This window comes from Geotrypetes seraphini, chromosome 3, assembly GCF_902459505.1.
Source record: "Geotrypetes seraphini chromosome 3, aGeoSer1.1, whole genome shotgun sequence".
Classification (NCBI taxonomy): domain Eukaryota; kingdom Metazoa; phylum Chordata; class Amphibia; order Gymnophiona; family Dermophiidae; genus Geotrypetes; species Geotrypetes seraphini.
Window position 1 is genome coordinate 349,430,676 of NC_047086.1, and position 22,036 is coordinate 349,452,711.

The following is a 22,036-nucleotide window of genomic DNA, read 5'->3' on the forward strand; positions in this document are numbered from 1 at the left end:
GTCTAAGTGGTTTTTCCCTGGCAGGCTCACAATCGTATCTAATGTACCTGGGGCATTGGAGGATTAAGTGACTTATCCAGGGTCACAAGGAGCACTGTGGGGCAACCCACAATCTCAGGTTGCTGAGGCTGTAGCTCCTGAAAACTGATAAGACTATGTGGCCTGTCCAGTCTTCCCAAACATGCCACATATCCCTTCCTCTTCCTTAGAGATCCTGTTTACCTTCCCCAAACTTTCTTGAATTCAAATAGTTTGTCTCCATCACCTCTAGCAGGAGGCTGTTACCACAAATTCACCATGCTCTCCATAAAGAAGTTTATCTGAGCTGGTGGGGATCCCAAAGCCCCACCAGCTGAAGATTTCCTCCAGCCTTTTAAGGCACCAAGAATGCATTGTTGGTGGCAGCACTCCCAATGGGTGGCACCTAGCCCATACTTGCTTCTGCGCGTGCACAAAGCTGAGCACATTAGGTGCTGGCTTGGCAACACTGCCACTGTCTTATGGAGGCCTAGAAGAGGAGGGGACGAGTGTGGCACAGTGGTTAAAGCTACAGCCTCAGCACCCTGAGGTTGTGGGTTCAAACCCACGCTGCTCCTTGTGACCCTGGGCAAGTCACTTAATTCCCCCCCTTGCCCCTGGTGCATTAGATAGATTGTGAGCCCACCAGGACAGACAGGGTAAAATGCTTTAGTACCTGAATAAATTAATGTAAACCATTCTGAGCTCCCTTGGAAGAACAGTATAGAAAATTGAATAAATAAATAAATAAAGAGGCTTTTAGCTGAGAGGGTTTGGGGATCCTTGCAAGCTATAGTAAGGGTATGCCACTGCTTGGTGGGCCTCTGGGGCAATGGTATAGCCACAAGTGGACAAACATGCCTACCTGTGTTCCCATATGTATGGGGGAGGGGTAAATTTTATAAGACATTTTATGTGTATATTGGCATTTAAAAGTCCCTCCTAATGTGTCTGGGTCCAGGGTTTCCTGTCTGCAGGGGGTGGTCTGGTTGCAGTGTGTCTTCACTTGAACAAGTGTCTTAACATGTCATAAGCCCCCCCCTTTTTTTTTTTTTTAGACTAACTCAGGGATTCTCAAACCACTTGAGACACACCTGGCCAGTCAGGTTTTCAGGATATCCATACAAATATAGATGAGAGATTTTCATACGCTACCTCCATTCTATGTAATTCTCTCTCATGCATATTCATTGTGAGTATCCTGAAAACCTGATTAGTCGGATATGACCCAAGTGCTGGGTTCTCAACCGAATCCTGTCTTAATGTTTCCTGACTAGCTTTTGAGAAACTAATTCTCCTTTAACTCAGGTCAGAAAAGAATGAACAGAACCTATCTGTGGTAGTGTTTTAGTTCTCAATACCACCTTGCTTGTTTTTCCTGACTCGGTTTTTTTATTTTTATTTTTGTAGGCCGTATACTAATGGTTAGTGCACATTATCTGCCATTTCATTCCTTTTCATACTGTTAATGACTGATCTGCTTCATATGCTGGACAGACTAAGTTGTAACTGGTGATGTGGTGGTGAAAGAGCTCTGGCTTCTGTGACGAACTTACCAAGCTTGTCCCATTCTATTGAAAGCAGACATTAAGCAAAATGGCCTTTTTTTTGTCTCTGCAAGTGATCTATACCTTTCAAAGTCATATACACATTTGGTTCTTTCTCTTGCTCCTTTCCCAGTTGAAACTTGCTTTTACTAGGTTTCCAGTTCTCGGAACTACCTGGGATTTATTCTCTTACTATAAAAGCCTTTCCATCCTTTACTACATTGTGTAATGGGTTTGCTTTTTTGTTGTTGTTGTTTTTGTAATTGCATTTCTTCCCATAAAGGTTTGGTGCTTTTGTTAGAATAATAGCTCTGGTATTTGAACCCTTTAATTGGCAGATGGTGAAACAGCTGCTTTAAGTAACTTGATGTTGAACAAGAGCAAAAGTGCCAAGTAAAAGGCATTTGGAGATGCAGATCTCCTATAAGACACTGAATTGGACACCAAGGACAGGCCTCAACGACAAGACGAAAGCACGCAACAAGGGAATCGTGAGGGCAGGATATCAAGAGATCAGCCAAGGGTGTATTGTTTGAAAAAGTCACTTTATCGATGGATAGTTTCAAGTTTATTATAAATTTGATTAATTGCTTATTCAACATTCTAAGAGCTGTACAAAACAATAAAATTACAAATTTCTGGGGGAAACAGAACAAACAAATAGAACTAACCTGACAAAACATATTAAACAAAAGGAAAAGATGGGGAGAGAAATACAAGCTGTTGATAGTAAATAAGACACGTATGCGGGGAAAAAACAATAGGAAGGGAGAGAGCAGTGTGCTTCATTGTCTTAATAAAGTGACTTTTCGAACAATATACCCTTCGCTGATCTCTTGACATTTTGCCCTCACAACTCCCTCGTTGTGTGATCTCCCATAAGAACCATAGAAAACACATGTTGTTTTGGAGCAACAATGCCAAATAGAGGGTTAAGAAATGTTAATGCCACTTTTCTGCATAGGGCAGCTGTTGAGTCGAGGTCTGCTTTTACCACAAGGTGGGTTTCCCCCCTCCCTTTGCCTATAGGGAAAGAAACTTGGTAGCTCAGGCCCTTCCTTCACACATAAAATTACAGGGGATAATAGCGGTGCTGTGTGTCGAACTGATTCGTGTGGTAAAAAAAATGCAGCTTTAAGAGTTGGTGCCACAGTGTTCATTCTTGAGATTTATAGTTTTAAGTATGGTTAGTTTCCTTTTCCTTTTTGTTCATTGTTGGCTTGGACCTAAATGCAAGGGGCCGCTGAGAAGTCCTCAGCCCAACCAAGAAGACAATAATGTGGAGCCAGCCATGAAACTTACAACTTACTCCACACTTTTCTTGCCACTTTTCATTTCATATCGTATCTCAGCAGCCATTTTGAAAGAAACATTAGCAGCGGCTACAGCAGAGAACCGGCACGCCAGAGCAGAGTGGACCTGCGCGTGCGTGAACATTTTGAAATCTGTGAGCGACGCTCACAAAAGCTATGAGCAATTGCTCACACGCTCATGTTTGCGGGTGAGCTGTATGGCCTTGGACTGGTAGTTTCCTTTGAAGACCAGCGTTATGATTGCATTTAGCAATGTGGCGGTGCCACCATTACAAGCTTCAAATCTAAACTAAATTCCATGTATTTGCCCTTTACTGTGGTTTTGGATAGTTCTTTCTGTTCTTTGATGAGCCAGCGCTTTAAGAAGCCATGTGTGAAACCCTTTTGTGTGGGTGATGAGTGGTGTGTAAAAGTCCAATATATTTCTTAGCTAAGTAGTGGGGACAGGAAACTACCCACCAGACTAGATTAGAGCAGTTGTATTGTAAATAGCGAGGAGTGGTGTTGAAATTGGCCCTTGGTGCATATAGATCAGTGTATCTCAAACTGTGTCGCCATGGCACAGTGATGTGCCCTGAAGAGATTCCAGGTGTGCCACGATAAATTCCAGAATTTTACTTTATTTATAAAAATTCCCTTCATAAGTATATACTAGATGACATGTACGTGACGTGTGCAAGAGTCTTGTCAGTGTTATGAGCCTCTATGTGCATTAGGATACAACCACCCAGACAAGCATCATTCTTTGATGGGACTGGTCCTTGAAAACTAACAGCAATTAATTATATTTCTTATGAAGTATTTATCCTAAGCTGAGCAACAAAGCAACCAAGGCTTTGTTACCGTTTGGATCTTCTTATCTTTGCAAACTTGGATTTTCAGCGCTGTCAGAAATTAAATTGAAAAAAAGAGAACCAACTGCAGATGAAATGATGAAATGCGTGTTTGCTTGTCAATTATTGAGCCGCATTATGAGTTAATTTGCACTCAAAAATAAGCACACCCGTCGCATTGATTAGCGATTCTATTCTATCTACTTTAGTTTCACCATTATTCACCCATACATACGGCCTCTTACAAAACTGCACTAGCAGCTGTGCTGTGCTAATGGCCCCGAAGCCCATAGAGATTTAAAGAGTTTTGGGGCCGTTGCTGTGCGGCTTTGTAAAAGAAGCAAAAAGCTTAAAGAACTTTAAATAAATAACAATCAAATTTAATTTTTTTATTGGTTTTGCAATTTTATAATTTCAATTAGAATGTGCCACGAAAAACATTTGCTTCATTTAGTGTGCCGGAGCTAAAAAAAGTTTGAGAGAGACTGGTATAGATATGGGGGGGGGGGGGTTCAGAAGCATTCTGGCCCTGAATCACTCTGAGCAGAGAGCTGCCTGTTGTTTGATGTCTTGGGTGTCAGGTCAAAAGCGCGCCGGGACAAAGGCGCGCACAGACAATTGAGCGCAGCGCGGGGGTGCGCGCCACAGAAAATTACTGTTTTTAGGGCTCCGACGGGGGGCGTGGGGGGGAACCCCCCCACTTTACTTAATAGAGATCGCGCCGTGTTGTGGGGGGTTTGGGGGGTTGCAACCCCCCACATTTTACTGAAAACGTAACTTTTTCCCTGTTTTTAGGGAAAAAGTTAAGTTTACAGTAAAATGTGGGGGGTTACAACCCCCCAAACCCCCCACAATGCCGGCACGATCTCTATTAAGTAAACTGGGGGGGCTCCCCAACAAAAACCCCCGTCGGAGCCCCTAAAAACAGTAATTTTCTTCGGCGCGCGCCTCCGTCTTGCGCTCAGTTGTCGGCGCGCGCTTTTGTCTTTTGCGGTGTTGCGTATGAACCGATGTCTTGTGAGGTTAGTAAGTCTGTTTATTTAAATGAACAGAACTTGGTTCAGTCAGGATTTCAAACTGGAATTTGAGTGGTTTTTGATGGGATGTGTATCTATGTCCTCCCCCCCCCCCTTCTCCTGCATTATCACATAGAGGTATTTGTAAAACCTGACCCGCTCCCAGGTCAAATTGAACATAAATCGTTGGGTAATGTTCAATTACCAGCATACTCTTGAGAAGGCCAAGAGTAACTGGGAATTGGGCACTCGTTGAATCATTTTTTCTCGCATTTTATTCTCTGAAAATATAAAGTTTACATCAGGGGTGTCCAACCTTTTGTCTTCCCTGGGCCGCATTGGCCGAAAAAAATGTTTCTGGGGTTGCACAAATGCGCAAACGCTGCAGCAAGACAGAGGAGGGAGTCGGCAAGACGGTAAACACCCGGGGGCAGCAGAGGAAAACACTGCATCATCCTCGACCGGGGCCGCACAAAATACTTCACGGGGCCACATGCGGCCCTCGAGCCACAGGTTGGACACCCCTGGTTTACATTAATGCAGTTTAGACCAAAGTGACCCTTGAGCAGCAGCCGGATGCCCGAACAGGCTTCCTGTTCTCTGGAGGGCTAAAACAACCCCTTTTTCCTTTCTCCACACTCGATTGCTATAGAGGGGAAGTGGATGACTAAAGCCTGTTCCAGGAGGATGCCTGAAAGAAATCCTCTTCCTTTTGCATCCAGAGAGTAGGGGCCCTTCCCTTAAAATTGGCTGCATAGTTTAACTCTTTCATTCTAGCTGTCATTAACTTATTCACAGTTTTGTGATAAGCATTCTGTGTGTTGCCCCTCACTGTATATAAATCTTGGTATTTCTCTGTTTGTTTGTATTCAGCCACCCATACCACCAGTGCCAATCTACAGGTCCTCCATGCCGATTCCCGACTGGCTTCAGGCAGTGCAAAGCTACATGAAGATGCTGCAGTATCCTTTTCACGATTGCCTCCTCTCTCCGTGCTTATGAAATTAAAAAGAAATCATTGGCCTCTCCTTTTGGAATTAGAGCCTGTCGCCAGCACAGGGCAGCTTTTAGATAGTTGAAATTTCCAGAAATAGATGCTGGAATGTATTTGAAGTTATTTAGACCATTAGTATAGGATATGGTCCTGCATGTTGAAAGAATTAATCTGGATGAATACATTAATCACTAGAACAGGGGTTCTTAGATGGGTTTCAGGGAGTCTGTGAGGGTCAGATAAAAATTAACTTTTATCTTCACTACGGTACTGTTGATTTTTCTCGCAGATAATGAGAGAGTAGTAATGGTAGTAAATCTGTTTTAATTTGCACAGGAGAATTGTATTTCATAATTATAATGAGTGGCCATTACTTTTTGCATAAGAAAGGAGTGGTTTTTTTTAGATTGTTTACTTTAAAGTTTAATAATACTTTGTATATATCATATATGTATGAAACAAATCTCGATCAATAAAGTCCATTATATTCATTGCATGCAAAGTTGTGTTTATGTGACTATTTCTGGGGAAGGGGGTCCATAGCTTTCATCAGATTCTTAAAGGCTTTATTTTTTCTCTCCATTGTAAAGTTTTCCTGATTGGTCCAATACCATTGTATTAAACCTCTCATCATGCAAGGAAGCTATTATCTGTATATTACGAACAAATTTTTTTTAATTTTCATTTAACCATCCACTAAACCATCCACATGAATATACAAATGCATATATACTGGATACTCCCACATTCACCCACTGAATAATAATCACTATAATATCATCGTGGCCTGCAATTGATCAATGTCCATCGCAGTTCAACAGAAGCCAAGTCTTTAAGCTATAAAGATGATCTGTGATAGATCAGCAAGAATCCTCAAAGTTCAGTGCTGCATTCTGAAAATAATATGCAGTCTAGCCTGACACAGAGCTATGTTTCTTTTTAAGCGTCTTTAAGAGCTAAAAGTGAAGGGGGCTCCCAATCTCATCTGAACTTTGAGGATTCTTGTTGATTAATCATGGATCATCTTTGTACCTTAAAGACTTGGCGACCATATAAAGAATGTTAATTGCTTCTATAGCTTGATCAGAAGAAGTGTTGAACTGCGATGGACATTGATCAATTGCAGGCCATGATGATATAGTGATTATTATTCAGTATATATATATTTGTATATTTGTGAGGATGGTTTATATCGGTGGTCTCAAACTCAAACCCTTTGCAGGGCCACATATTGGATTTTGAGGTACTTGGAGGGCCTCAAAAAAAATAGTTAACGTCTTATTAAAGAAATGACAATTTTGGATGAGGTAAAACTCTTTCTAGTTTATAAATCTTTCCTTTTGACTAAGTCTTAATAATAATATTGTAATTTATAGCTAAAGAGAAATTGTTTTATTTTACTTTTGTGATTATGATAAACATACGGAGGGCCTCAAAAGAGCACCTGGCGGGCCGCATGTGGCCCCCGGGCCGTGAGTTTGAGACCACCGAGTTAAGGGGAACGGTTAATCTGCTGGCTAGGTTGGAGGGCAGAGGGGAGAACAGGACAATCAAGCTGTTGTGACATCACTGATGAGATTGGCTCTTATTGGTGGAATGAGACATTATGACATCACAATCTTGGCTCTGCTTCCCAAAGACAAACAGGATGTCATGGATACAGTTAAGTCAGTGGTCTCAAACTTGAACCCTTTGCAGGGCCACATTTTAGATTTTGAGGTACTTGGAGGGCCTCAGAAAAAAATAGTTAATGTCTTATTAAAGAAATGACAATTTTGGATGAGGTAAAACTCTTTCTAGTTTATAAATCCTTCCTTTTGGCTAAGTCTTAATAATAATATTGTCATTTATAGCTAAAGAGACAAATGATCAAGAAACTGTTTTATTTTACTTTTGTGATTATGATAAACATACCGAATGGCCTCAAAATAGTACCTGGCGGGCTGCAAGAGGGCCCCGGGCCGTGAATTTGAGACCACTGGTTTATATGGAATAACAGTTATTATACTTTAATAAGTGAAGTTAAGTGAAAATTAATTTTAATATATATATATATTTTTTTTTAGTAATATACAGATAATAGCTTCCTTGCATGGTGAATGATTAGAATTGAAGCTATTAATTAGTGATTATATGTCCCGGTTCAGGAGAAGTTTCAAGTTTTATTATTTTTAATATACCGACCATCAGTATGTATCTAGCCGGTTTACAATGCCAAAAAATAAAAGGTAAAATAATAATTATAGGTGGGGGAAGAGTGAACATTAAAAGGACAATTTACAAATACAAACATGAACTTCAGGGTAATAAGGGGAAAGGGGGTTAATAGTTACATCATTAATCATTTCCATAGAAAAAAGGCAGTAGGATAAGGAGCTCCACTGCTTTCTAAAGTGTTCATTTATAAAACAGAGGAACCTCTGAATCTAACAGAACAACTAGCAAATTATCCTGGCCAGTGACTTACCCCCTTCTTCTATTCTAGTAGTTTTTAGCACACAGGGCTGCGCTGAATGGCCTGTGCTGCTCCTGACACTCATAGGAACTCTATGAGCATCGGGAGCAGTGCGGGCCATTCAGCGCGGCTCATCGCGCTACAAACTTCTAGTGCAGTTTGATATAAGAGGCCCTTAGAGTGGCCCAGTTGGGTCGTTTCTCGGATATACTTTTGCTATTAGCCAAGATTGTCTATTTAGGTCCTCTTTTGCAAAGGTGCGCTAAGCGTTTTAGCGCACGCTATAATCAACACGTGTACTAACCGCTAACGCGTCCATAGGATAACATGCATGCGGTAGCATTTAGCGCGTGATTAGCGTGCACTATAAAGCATAGCGCACCTTAGTAAAAGAGGGGAGTTAATGTCCAGATCCAGACATCGTCCAGTAGAGGAATTGGAACATGAGTCAGAAATGGGCCAGAAGGCAGTTAAATGTCAGTCAAGTAAATTTGAACAGATCTCCAATTTAACATATGCAGCGCTGTAGAAGAGACAGTTCCTGCTCAAAAGAGCTTACAAGCTAGTCAAGATAGACAAACTGGACAAGAAGGTGTGTCTATATTAGTGCTGCCCAATTCAGGAAAAAAATTTCAATTCGATTCAGCCTATTGAATTGATTTTTTGATTCGATTTTCCTGCCCAATTGGGTGGTTTTTTTCAAACATCCTGGTGGGTTTATTTTATAGCCTCTTCACCCCCTTTGCCCTCTCCTACCCACACTGATCCTGTGGTGTAAACAAAATGAACAAACAAAAAAAGACTTTTCCTCTCTCTGTTAAATCCTAGCTCACGTTCGCGGTCCAACACCAGCTCTGGAAGGATACACATTTCAAATCTGACATATTGTAATCACAAAACAGAAAATAAAATTATTTTTCCTACCTTTTGTTGTCTGGTCATTTTTTAAAATCATGTTGGTCCCAAGCCCTGGTTTTCTTCTGATCAGGCTCTCCTTCTTTCTTCTTTCTCCATGCTAACCATCCATCTTCCATCTCTGGCCTCCCCTTCTGTTTCCCTTTCCTCCACCGGAGGTCTGACATCTTTCCTTTTTTTCATCTCCATCCTCCTGCAGCTGCAGCAATGGACCCCACCATCCACAGATCCACCATCTCTCCTTTTCTTAACTACCCTTTCATCCAGCATCTCTCTTCTATGTCCCTGTCCCTATTCTCCTCTCCAGTAGTGTCCCCATTGTGTCCCTGTTCCTATGCTCCCTCCATGCTCAGCATCTTATCTCTGTTTCATGTCTCTCCCCATATGCAGCTTCTTCTTTCTCTCTTCCTTACCTCCTGTATCCCCTTCACCAGGTACAGACTTTCTCCTACTATCTCTTCTGCCATCCTGCACCCTGCCCACCTACTTTGGAGCATCTGTCCTTCTTGAACCCTTCCCCTTGTGGTCTTGCATTTCTCTCTCCCTCTCTCCATTGGTTCATCTCCTCTTCTCTGCTTTCCTCCCTCTCTTTTTGATTTGATCTTTTTCTTCCCTTCACTTCACCCCGGGTCTGTCAACTCACCTCCTCTTTCTTACTCCTTCCTCCTCCCTCTGCACAGGCCTGCCTCCCCACCATGAAGGCACTCTGCCTTCTCCTCCCCCAGCAAAGCCCTGATCCCCCCGCGAAGGCCTTCCCCTCCCCCCTGCAAGCCTGCATGTTCCCCCAGCTTCTCCGCTTTTACCTTAAGCTAATATGGCAGCCTGCAGGATCACTGGTGCTTTAGTGATCCCTACAGCTGCCGTCATCCTCAGCAGCATCTTCTCTCTGCTGTGATCTTGACCCTGACGTCAGAGGAGGGGCGGGACTGTAGCAGAGAGAACGCTGCCGCTGAGGATGATGGCAGCTGCAAGGATCGCTATAGCACCAGCGATCCTGCAGGCTGCTGTATTAGCTTAAGGTAAGAGCGGGGAAGCTGGGGGAACATGCAGGCCTTTCTGACTGACCCTCCCCCCTCAAGTAGGAGCGGCAGTGGACGGCCAGCAAGAGCAGCGCTGCCGCTCCTGCTTTAGGAAGACACGGGGGAGGGGTCGGTCATCAAATCGGGAGACCGATTATTATTATTATTTTTTTTTAATTGTATCGATTCAAATTGATTCACCTAATTCGAATCAGTGCATCGATTCAAATCGTGAATCGGGCAGCACTAGTCTATATGCAGTGCTCAGGTGGGGGAATTACAGAGGGAAATTGTTGCTTAGCAGGTGGGTTGGAGTTTGGAATTGAAATCAGCTTCAAAGAAATGGGCTTTGAGTCTGGATTTGAATTCTGCCAGAGGTGGAGCTTGACATATCGAATTGGGCAGTTTGTTCCAGGCATACGGTGCAGCAAAGTAGAAGGGACGTAGTCTGGAGTTGGCTGTAGAGGAGAAGGGTACAGATAAGAGAAACTTACACAATGATCAGAGTGCTCGAGGTGGGGGGGAGAATGTGGGGAAAGATGAGAAGAGAGAGACAGGAGCTGCAGAGCGAGTACACTTGTAGGTCATTAAGAGGCTTTGAACTGTATGCAGAAACGGATAGGGAGCCAATGAAGTGACTTTAGGAGAGGGTTAATGTGGGTATAGTGACATTGGCGGAATATCAGGCGTGCAGCAAAGTTCTGAACAAATTGAAGGGGAGAGAGATGGTTGCGGAACCAGGACCTGACGTCGAAAGGGCGCCGAGGCTGGCGCAAACTGCAGGAGGAAGATGCTGTTCATTTTCCCCCAGCAAACATTTCAAGAGGGGGGCAAGGGGTACTCAAGTGGCAGGGAAGAGTAGGGGGCACACGACGTGGCAGGGCCGGGCACCAACCTCCCTTGCTATGCTACTGCATACGTGTCAATACTATATTTAAAAAATAGTATTTTTAAGGTTGACAATTATGACAAAATTTGCTAAGATTTTGTGTTCAGCCAATATAAAATTGTTCAAGCCTGTATGAGTCAAATAGACTTCTGCAACATTATCTATGTTGGTTGGTCTGACAGGATCCATAAGGTTAAACCTTTAAAATATTGTAGCAAGATCGCTATGTGGGGCAAGAAAATACAACAGGGCAACCAACCCCTTCTTCATTGGCTGCCTGTTGTAGCCAGAGCCATTTGTAAATTCTGTACTCTGTTTAAGATATTACACGGCTTAGCACCACCTTATATGATTCAGTTAATGTCCTCAAAGCTAGAAAAACAAGGCTTTGTAGAAATCAGTTATTTTTGTATGTTACTCCTTTAGGGGTAGGCAAAAGAATTTTCCATTGATTTTTCCATATCAAGCAGCAAGGGAATAGAATAATTTATCACTAGAACTGAGGCAATTAAGCACTTGCATGTCATTTTGTAAACAATTGAAGACCTATCTTTTAAATAAATTACTCTTGGGGGAATTGTGCAGAATTTTAATTTTCTTTGTGCAGACTTTATTTGTAGCTTTCTTGTGCAGACTTCCCCCCTTGTAAGGGAATGGCTTTTCTCCTCCAGGCATGAAATACTCCCCTCCCCTCAGGTTCCACCTTCTCCATTTCTCTCTTAGCTTGTATCCTTTCTGCTGTTAAATTCAGCCCCCAGCTTTCTCTAACCCTTCGCCAGTTTTTCTTCCTCTCTGCTTTGCCTTCTAATCATTGTCTTCCCACCCCTCAGCTTCTCTATGCTTTCCCCCTAACTCCTGACCCCTGTTCTGTCAGTCCCCAAGGTCTCTTCCTCCCTTTCTCAGGCATACCCCTCACCTTTTCTCTGCCCCAAACTCCACACGCCATCCACTCCATCTCTCCTCTCCCAAGAGAGTGGAGTACAACAGGTACAAGTGGATCGATTTTTCACTCTTGTCAAAAATTACAAAGACTAGAGGCCACTCAATGAAGTGACAGGAAAATACTTTTAAAACCAATAGGAGGAAATATTTTTTCGCTTGAGAATAGTTAAGCTCTGGAACGCGTTGCCAGAGGTTGTGGTAAGAGCGCATAGCGTAGCTGGTTTTAAAAAAGGTTTGGACAATTTCCTGGAGGAAAAGTCCATAGTCTGTTATTGAGAAAGACACGGGGGAAGCCACTGCTTTCCCTGGATCGCTAGCATGGAATGTTGCTTCTCTTTGGGTTTTTGCCAGGTACTAGTGCCCTGGATTGGCAACCATGAGATCGGGCTACTGGGCTAGATTGAACATTGGTCTGACCCAGTAAGGCTGTTATGTTCTTGTGTGGTGCGGTGGTTGAAGCTACAGCCTCAGCACCCTGGGGTTGTGGGTTCAAATCCCGCGCTGCTCCTTGTGACCCTGGGCAAGTCACTTAATCCTCCATAGTCCCAGGTACGTTAGTAAGGTTGTGATCCCACCGGGACAGATAGGGAAAATGCTTGAGTACCTGATTGTAAAACCGCTTAGAAAACCTTGATAGGCGATATATAAAATCCTAATAAACTTAAACTTAAACTAAACTTGTGTTCATCACATCACACCAACCCACTTTTATCCAGTGTTTCTCCCTCTCAAGGCACAGACTTCCCCATCCACTATGCTGCAGCCCTACTACACACATTTCCGTCACTTTTTTCCATCCCCCTCCCTACACACACCACCCTTTTTTTTTCTTGTTTCAGCCCCCCCCCCCCCCATCTACATTTTTTCCAGATTCCCTGCACACTCTCTGCTCCAGTGCAGCAAGAGGAAGAACTGCACATCAGGCTGTTTCCTGCTCCTCTGCCATCCCAGCCCAGCCCCTTCCTTTGATCTGTGCAGGCCTCTGTACAGCCACATCATGGCTTAAGGGAGTGGCCATGGAACAAGAGGAATCAGCCTGGCCTGCAGCTGTACAGCTCCTCTTGCTGTGATGGAGTGGTAAAAGTTCAGGCAGGCAGCCAGAAAATAAACTGTTGTCACTTTGCACAGACCAAAGGCAGACTGTACAGAATTCTGCTCAGTCTTGCAGGAGTGGGAAATTCTGCATTGTGCAGAACTCCCCCAGGAGTAATAAATAATTTGGTTAGAATATTCTAACTAGAGTTTGATTCCTATTCTGTTATAACTTAGATTGTTTTATGGTGGCCTTTTCTGAATTTTATTGTAATTTCCTAGGAATTGCTAGCTGCTTTTTTTTTTTTTGTACTCTGTGCATCAAACTAGAAGTCTGCGCATAAGACTAGAAGAAATTGTATTGTTTTGTATTCTGTAAGCAGCCACGTGTCGGTGACTACATTGCTATTTATGTTTCGCTGCGTGAGCTGATCCGCTCCTTATAGTATACAGTCGACATCGCTTAAGTGCACGGCCTTCGGACCGGGTCGCCACATGCACTTAAACGGAGTGTGCGCTTAATCGGAGGGGTGGGGGAGGCTGTAGTTAAGCCGACTCAGTTTAGGTTCAAACAATTTTTTTTATTGATGCAAACAACGGCAAAAACAATGTGAAGGCACACAAATGGTGCACAATGCAAACAATGATGCATCATATACAACAATAGAACAAGCATGTACAGAAGAAAATAACAGCAACTAGTCCCCCCCCATCTACTCAGGGCAAGCAAGGCAAGAGGAGACGGAAAGGCACTCTGAGGCCCTGGACTCTGAGCCCCGAAGAAGCCCCCCCACCTCCCTCCCCCACCTATCCCCCAAGAACATACCCGTGTCTAAATGCCAGAACCTTGCATAATACCCCCCACCTCCCCTGCCGACTCAGTTTAAATATGACGCGTGGGCTGCTGGAGCCTAAAGTAAAGCCCTTCAGCTTGAGTGGAGCACTCACTTTCCCAGCTGTCCCAGCGCTGTGTGAAGCCTAGCCATTGTGACCCATCTGTTCTGCCAGCTGGCTTTCCTCCCAGTCAGAGCGTGGATTGCATGATGGAGTGAACGTAACTGTGAAAGAATAGAGGTGGGACCTAAGACATCAGTGCGCATAAGCGGATTGTGTGCTTATCCAAATTGTAAATATCTGTAGTTTACGTCCATTGATTTTAATGTAAAAAAAACCCCAAAAACGGGACCGTGGTGATAGGGTTCGGATAACCGGAGCGTGCGCTTAACTGACATGCACTTAGGTGGAGTCAGCTGTGCCCCCAAAATGTGTGGTCTAAGAGCCGAGGAAACCCAAGGTCAGAAACTGTCAGTGGAGAAGTCATCTTGCCTCTTCAGATACTCACTTGGCTCTTTGGGAAGGGACAACTCATACCTGAATGCTAACAAAAGAACTATGTAAGTCACCTTGAGCATTATTTGATAAGGCAGATTCAAAATCTTAAGGGTCTATTACTGGATAGTCTTTTAATTTGATTAATTTTCTTGAGAGGTCGGATATAGAGGCGTTTGCTCTGACTACACTTTTAGTTCAATTTGCTCTTGAGACTGACTGCTTAATGTGCTTTCTAGCACTAGGAAGACTTGTTTATAAAGTACAAATGTATCTGGATGAATTGAGAGCGACTCGGAAGAAAAGGAGGCAACTTGTTTTTTTCAAGACCTCGAGTCCTACAACTGGGGGGTGACATTTATGCTTGCATACCTTTGTAAATATTTTGTCTTGTTTTGGGAGTACAATTATGATATGTTTTCTTTGAGACACTGCAATTGACTAAATTTTTTATCTGGGAAAAGTATAGTTCCTTCAAGTGCACCTCAGAGACTGTCCATCCAACCTCCACCATGATATTCTAACTGATCCACTCTTGAGCTCTGTCTTACTTTCATTTTGCAATAATTGCATATATTTGCAAATTTGTTTCTTTTGCTCTTTTTCCTATGTAGTGGACTAACTAAGGCGTAACGTATGTATAATTCTTATTAACTTATGTATAATTCTTACAATCATGTTTTATTGTCTTCCTTTTAAGGAGGATTTATTTGCTCGGCATGTTTTTTTTCCCACCTTTGGTGGTGATGTATTTTGTTTATTTCTGAAAAGTATTTTTTTAAAAAAGGAAAATAAGGTGTTGCCTTTTACTTACTTTCCCTCCCTCCTCCCCCCCCCCAAAAAATGTTTGGAAACCAGAACTTACTTCCTCAGATCAGGACAGAGTGAGCAAAAGATGAAAATACAGTGGTACCTTGGAATCTGAACTTAATCCGTTCCAGAACCCAGTTCGAGTTCCAAGACAATTTTCCCCATTTCCCAGGAGGGAGGGAAATGTATTTTGATTATTAAAATTTCTTAATTATAATATTGTAATCACATAATATGTCTTCTTGTATTAATAATTGAGAGGAGGGGAGAAAATGATTGTTTTATGTATAAATTGTGTATTTAATAGTGCGTTTTATGAAGTGTTTATGCTCAAGTAATTGTATTGCACTGTCAAAGTTTAAAAATCAATAAAGATTTATTTAATAAATAAATAAATAAATAATAGAAACTGGATTAATCCGTCCGTTCCTTGGTCCCATAAACTCAGCAAGATCAGGTCCCCCTGGCAGAGACAACAAGATTGGCAATAGGAACTGCAAGCGGTGCTCATCCCAAAGCTTTCCTCCCAGGTGGAAACAGGAAGCTGCGTCAGAGGGGAAGCTTTGGGCTGAGCACAGCTTGCAGATCGTTCGGATTCCGGGGCAAAATTTAAGAAAAAAGTTTGGATTCCAAGTTCGAGTTCTGGGATGTTCAGATTCCGAGGTACCACTGTATCAGACTATTTAAGTGAAGCATAAAATCCATTTCAGTCGGTGGCATAGTGAGGGTATGAAACCCAGGGCGGTGCCCCCCCCCGTGCCCTCCTTTTCCACCTCTCCTTGCTCCTTCCCTGCCCTCCACACTACACTTATGCCTTCCTCTCCCCCCCCCTCCCCACCAGCATGAGCAATTTTTCTGGCCTGCTGCTCACGCCAGTGCTGGCTTTCCCTCTGACTTCACTTCCAGGCCCCGCAACTTGAAAGTGATTTCAGAGGGGAGCTAGGTTGGCGGAGCAGTAGTCTGAAAAAGTTGTTCATGCTGGCAAAGAGGAGGAAGAAGGGTGCAAGTGTGGCTTGTAGGGGCGGGGGCAGAGAGGTGCCAGTGCCCCCACCAACATGGCACCCGGGGTGGTCTACCCCCCACCTGCACTCTCTTACTATCCCACTGATTTAAATGACAATCTCAAAGGAAAGGTGGGGGTGGGAGGAGGGAAGATGGGTGGATGATCAGAAAGTGACAAAGCAGAGGAAGTTTGGGTTTGCAAAGTGATTAGGAAACTTAAGGGCCCCTTTTAGAAAGCCAATGGGCTTCATTGAATTTGCCACACAAGTACTCGCTATCGCTGCTTTGTAAAAGGGACCGTAAGACCTTTCCAGTCTATTTTGAAATGTGTCTTATAGGTGTAATGTCAGAAGTCTCTTCATTGTCTTAGTTCCTTGGTATAGAGTGGCCTTGGCATACCCTTATGCAGGTTTTTCTCACGTGCTAAGGCTTTTTTTTTTTTTTAAAATAATTTTATCTTTATTAAGTTTCATTTTTTTATGACAATGCAATCATAATGAAAATAAACAGTTTCCAAGATATATCCCAAATCATACAATAAGTAGTATAAGAAGGAAATTAAACATAGGTCCCCCAACTGTTAGTTAGTCCACAATCCTTGAGGAAGGAGTATCAATAAAATCGAAGACTAATTTACACCATCACCTATGTAAAGGAAACAAAAATCAGGCGACCTGAAGTGAACCCAAGTATTTATCTGCGAGCATTATTCCTGGCTATTGATAGGGGTACTTGCAGTTGTCACCTCTTTATCCAAAATAAATCTCGACAACTGTGTAGAATCAAAAAATATATATCTAGCTCCCTTGAAATTCACCAAACACTTGCATGGGAATCTTAATACAAAAGTAGCACCCATTTTTAAAACCCGAGGTCTCAAAAGTAAAAATTGTTTTCTCTTTTTTTGAGTTAGCATGGAGACATCAGGATACATTCTTATTTTTTGATTCAGAAAGAAAACATCTTTATATTTAAAAAACTTTTACAACCACTCTCTATCTGAATCTAGAGCTAATTGAACAAAAAGTGTAGCAAATGTCATCTGTTCCTATTCTGACTTCTCTAATATATTTGTCAAATCTAGGATATCTATTGGTAATTCCTGATTATCCTCCGGAGGTTTCTTCTTTCCCAAGGAAATATAGTAAATTTTTGAAATAGGAGGAAAAGAGTTTTGTGGAAACCTCCGATAAATATCTCTTAAACCTATCCAATGCTGGGGTAGTCATTGATTTCGGAAAATTAATCTCAAATTTTGTCTCCGTGATAAATTTTCCAGGACTTCCATTTTAAAGTTAATATTTCCATTATCTTTTATAAGGAGCTGATTTTGTGCTCCTAAGATTTCCAATTTTTTTTTCTTGGTCAATTGATTTTTTTCTCCAATTTGCCCCCCACCTCGCGCTGAGGACTTTCCGCCCGGTTCTCCTTGGAATCCACGTTGGACGAACGTGTCCATCAGACTAGGCATTAGCTGTGACCCGGGTTCCAAAGGGTCTTGGATTTGCGCTTCACCATAAAAATGGTAAGTGAAAAGAGGCTCAATGGCGTTCAGCGTTCAGCCCAGCAACTTCAGGTCGCCATCTTGGTTAAGCTCCTCGCTAAGGCCATTTTTATAGCAGCTGATTTTTCAGTGTTTTCAAATAATGGCTATGTGGACAAGGCCATTGTCAATGTGGTTCCTGTACCCATTGCCATTTGATGATTGAAGGTGAACAAATTCAGCTTCCGATTGGGAAGACCTTCCATCTTAAGAACTTCACCTCTTGTCAATCCAGCTCTGTGATTGATTTATTTTTTGATTTGAGTACTGAAACTTTGACTGTCTGACCATAAATATAATAATGAGAGTGGGAGAGAAGTGGACCCTTTGGTTGAACATTGCTTGCAAAGTAAGCATAAATTTAAAGTGTTCTATGCTAAATTCAATTAGGAAATCTAAACGCTGAGGGGATTTAAAGAAGCTGTGGCAGATGGAGCTTTATTTTTATTATGCAACAGCTTATTGTGAGATATATTTGTACCCAGAAGTGATTTTTAAGAGCAGGAACCATTTCCTGTATTTGCTTCGGAAGTGCCTCTTCCCACAGCGTCCTTTTATTTTATTTTTTATTTATTCAATTTTCTATACCATTCTCCCAGGGGAGCTCAGAATGGTTTACATGAATTTATTCAGGTGCTCAAGCATTTTTCCCCGTCTATCCCAGTGGGTCCACAATCTATCTAATGTACCTGGGGCAATGGGGGGGATTAAGTGACTTTCCCAATGTCACAAGGAGCAGCATAGATTTGCACCCACAACCCTCAGGGTGCTGAGGTTGTAGCTTTAACCAAAGCCAGTCACCATTATAGTTTCAATACACATGGCTTGTTTGGATGTTCCCCTGAGGCAGCTGGCTTGACCAGCGAAACAAGAATTCTTGTCGGGTTTGTGGAAATGGACTGAACAGCTTTTGGTGACTGCAGTAATTTGAAGCAGCATTGCAGATTTACATCGGCTGTGTTCCAGTGCTACAGTGTGTGAATTGCTTTTTATTCACTGCAAGATGAAGTGTGTTTGACATGTTAAGGTTGGAGTTATTTTATGTCCGTGGTCTTACATAGCAGTATTTATAAAATGTAAGTTTGTATTGTTGCTGGTCTGTTCTGGGGCTTTTTTTTCTCCACCTCGTTTGGGAGCTGCAGTGTCTATTTGGCTCCTCACGCGGCTAGCTTTTTATTTTTTCAACAGTTGTATGTTAAATTTTGAATTTATTCCTGTTGAATCCCTTTTGCTTTGAAGGTACTAATGTCGCCATTAAAAAAACAATTACTGCATAAAATAAATATTAATTTTTTTCCCTTTTGTTCATATACGTCCAGGGTGGGGTGGGGGGGGGAATATGTTATGATTTCTTTTGCTTATGAATAACTGTTGGGTATAAGGGAGGGGGGTTATTTGATGCGAGTTAGAATTTGATGTATATTAAGTGATGTTAAAGTATAAATGATTGTATTATTTGTTACACTGATTGTGAGCTTTAAAAATGAATAAAGATTAATAAAAAACAAACAAACCCCAAAACAATTCCACCTGAGCACTTCAACTGCCACTCATTTTGTAGGTAATAAGGACTCATGCGATAATGCTGAGCCAATAATTTAGCACATGGTAATGTAGATTCGCTAACTGATTAGCACACGCCACCTGAACTAAAAAATAAAAATATAAAACCTTTTTTTAGCATACGCCAATTTTGAACTTACCACAGGATGCCTAAGTGCAGCTACAGTAAGTCCTTTTTAAGCTGTGGCAAGCATATGCTGGCGTTTACAGCAGCTTAGGAAAAGGACCCCATAGTTTTCCTTTTAGGACTGGACCATAACATCATTGATGCATCACAGGATGACAGCTGTCGAACGCTGAACGAGTTGTTCTAAACGAGGACTTCAGGGAGTTGAAGCCGTTTAGTCTCCTGCCGAGCCGACATTCTTACTAGTCAATTCACCTGCTGGCCAGGAATCCAAAGCCCCTTCTAAATTACTGGGGAATAATAGGACATTGTAAATTGTCTGAAGAGAGACCATTTCTCTTAATTGATCTTGGATGTTTCATGACAAGTTCTAGAAGAATCGCCATGCCATATTCACAAGCTGGACTGCGGCACCCACGTTGCACACAGCTGTGGTGAAGGAGACGTGTGATCTCGGGCTCTGTTCCTTCTGTCTGTGGGACAAAGGTTGCCATGGCCCAAAAGAACTGCCCTGTGTGGATTGAAGAGGTCGATGAGCGAGAGGCCATGTAACTGGAGCTGGATAATCTGTTCCTGTAAAGGCCAAATGTATTTCTAAGATGGTGACAAATGTAATTTTGATGTGAGCAAACAGCTTGTTAGGTATTGTTGTTGAAATCCTTTGCATGAGGAGCACATTGTGTGGTCTCTTTTCGGGGAAACACAGTATATATACATACATACCTACTGTGTTTCCCTGGAAATAAGGCACTAGGTCTTATTTTCGTGTAGGGCTTATTTTTTCATGTACATGATCATCTCTCCCTTCCTCTCCTTCATCCCAATTCTTCCTCTTTCCCCCACATGTGCAACATCTCTCCTTCCCTTTCACCCGTCTCCTTGTGCCTTCCCTCTGCAGCATCTTTCTATCCCTCCCATCCCCCTGTGCAGCAGAACCCTTGCCCAGCTTCCATCCTTCCCTCCCTCCCATCCTTCGTGCAGCAGAACCTTTGAGCAACCGCCGCCGAACTGCCAAACCCCCGCTGACCCTCCATCCTTCCCTCCCAACCAATCCCCGCCAACTGTGACCATAAATACTTTCCGGCAGAGGAGGGCCAGCAGCACTCACAGGCTGCTTTGCGGCCTCTCGCTGGGGCCTTTAGTACACAGTAGGCCCCAGCGAGAAGGCCGCGAAGCAAGGTTTGTTTGCTTGCTTTCCCCCCCCCCCCTTGATTTCAGTACAGAATGTTTTTATGACCTGTTCTAGGGCTTCCTCACAGCTCAGTTCCCTCTGTATTCCCACTAGCCCTTGATTTCTAGGTGATCTAGCATTACTTTGTGTGAAACAGAATTTTTTTTTCTTCATTTGAACTTTCTTCAGGATACTAGTAGGAGAAAGAGAGAGACCAGTTTCTGTGGCAGATTTGTATGCCTTGGAGTATTTTTGCAGGCTTTCCTTAATTTTTTAAAACACTGTTTGTTTAAAAGGAGTAGCCTAATGGTTTTAGTGCAGCAGACTTTGATTCTGGGGCACTGGGTTCAATTCCCATTGCAGCTCCTTGTGACCCTGGGCAAGTCACTTAACACTTCATTGTCCCAGGCATAAACAGTTTGCGAGCCCATTAGGGACAGAGAAAATAGCTGCATATGTGTACACCTCTCCGAGCGTGCTTTCGACTCCTAACTCTTCTCACCCCCCAACCCTATATGTCATGTCTGTCTGTCCAAGTTAAATTGTTAGCTCTTCTGAGCAGGGACTGTCTATAAATGTCAAAATGTACAGCGCTGTGTATGCCTTTCAGCGCTATATAAGTGATAAGTAGAAGTAGTAGTAGTTGTACAGTACTGCATATGTCTAACAGGGCTATAGAAATGATTAGTAGTAAGACCAGAAATTTTTTCAACTTTTTTTTTTTTTTAAATTTTGATAATTTGTTTTATGTTTATGTAATTTTATGTAAGGCTACTTAATGATAAGTGGGGCATAAGTTTTTGAAAAATAAGTTTGGAGAGAGCGCAGTCATACTTGCAGAAGACTGATCAATTTAAATCCATTTTTATCAATGTACTGATATACTGTTTCCTTAACCAAGCACATATACAATCATACAGGAACTCAGCTTTTTGAAATTAGGAAAACCAGGCCTCTGAGTGGGTAAGTTGACTTTTTATTAAGTAGAAAAGTTGTTCTCCTTTTCAGTTGGTCCATCAAAGCACATTAAACATATTAAAAAAAACCCCAAAACAAACCAGCAAGTCGGACAAACCATGCAAAGAAACCACCCATATGTTTTGTACTGTTCTCTGAAGTATGTAATTTCCATAGGATTTTTCTAGCATTGCATTCAGATTGTGGGCCTATCAGGGATTTGACTTTCTTTACAATTGGTATGGATAGAATGAAAATATGTATGAACCCTCTCTATAGTTTTCATGTTTAGCCTTTTATAAGTGGTTTTCTAGTCTGCCCTAGGTTACCAGATTTCCTCTTTTAAAAAAGAGGACACTTGGCCCTGTCTAGAGGGCCTCTGCATATGTATAGACGTTGATGTGATGACATCACGCTCATGCATGTGATGTCATCATGTCGACATCAGCACCTGAGCAGAGGCACTCCAGATGCAGCCCTGAGCGCAGGTTTTTCCAAAACCTGGACAAACTGCTGACAAATATCTTCCTTCTTGAGGCCATGACACCAATAACGCTTCCC

General features: G+C 42.4%; 1 protein-coding gene across 1 annotated transcript in view; it reads left to right on the forward strand.

Annotated features, from left to right (window-relative positions):
• The window catches only part of VASH2 (vasohibin 2), a 70,155-nt gene that overhangs the window by 17,956 nt on the left and 30,163 nt on the right, over positions 1-22,036 (forward strand). Inside the window, exons 3-4 of the mRNA XM_033938925.1 lie at positions 5,601-5,689; positions 21,425-21,481. Of these exons, the coding sequence (XP_033794816.1) occupies positions 5,601-5,689; positions 21,425-21,481 (146 nt within the window). The remainder of the gene's footprint in view (positions 1-5,600; positions 5,690-21,424; positions 21,482-22,036) is intronic.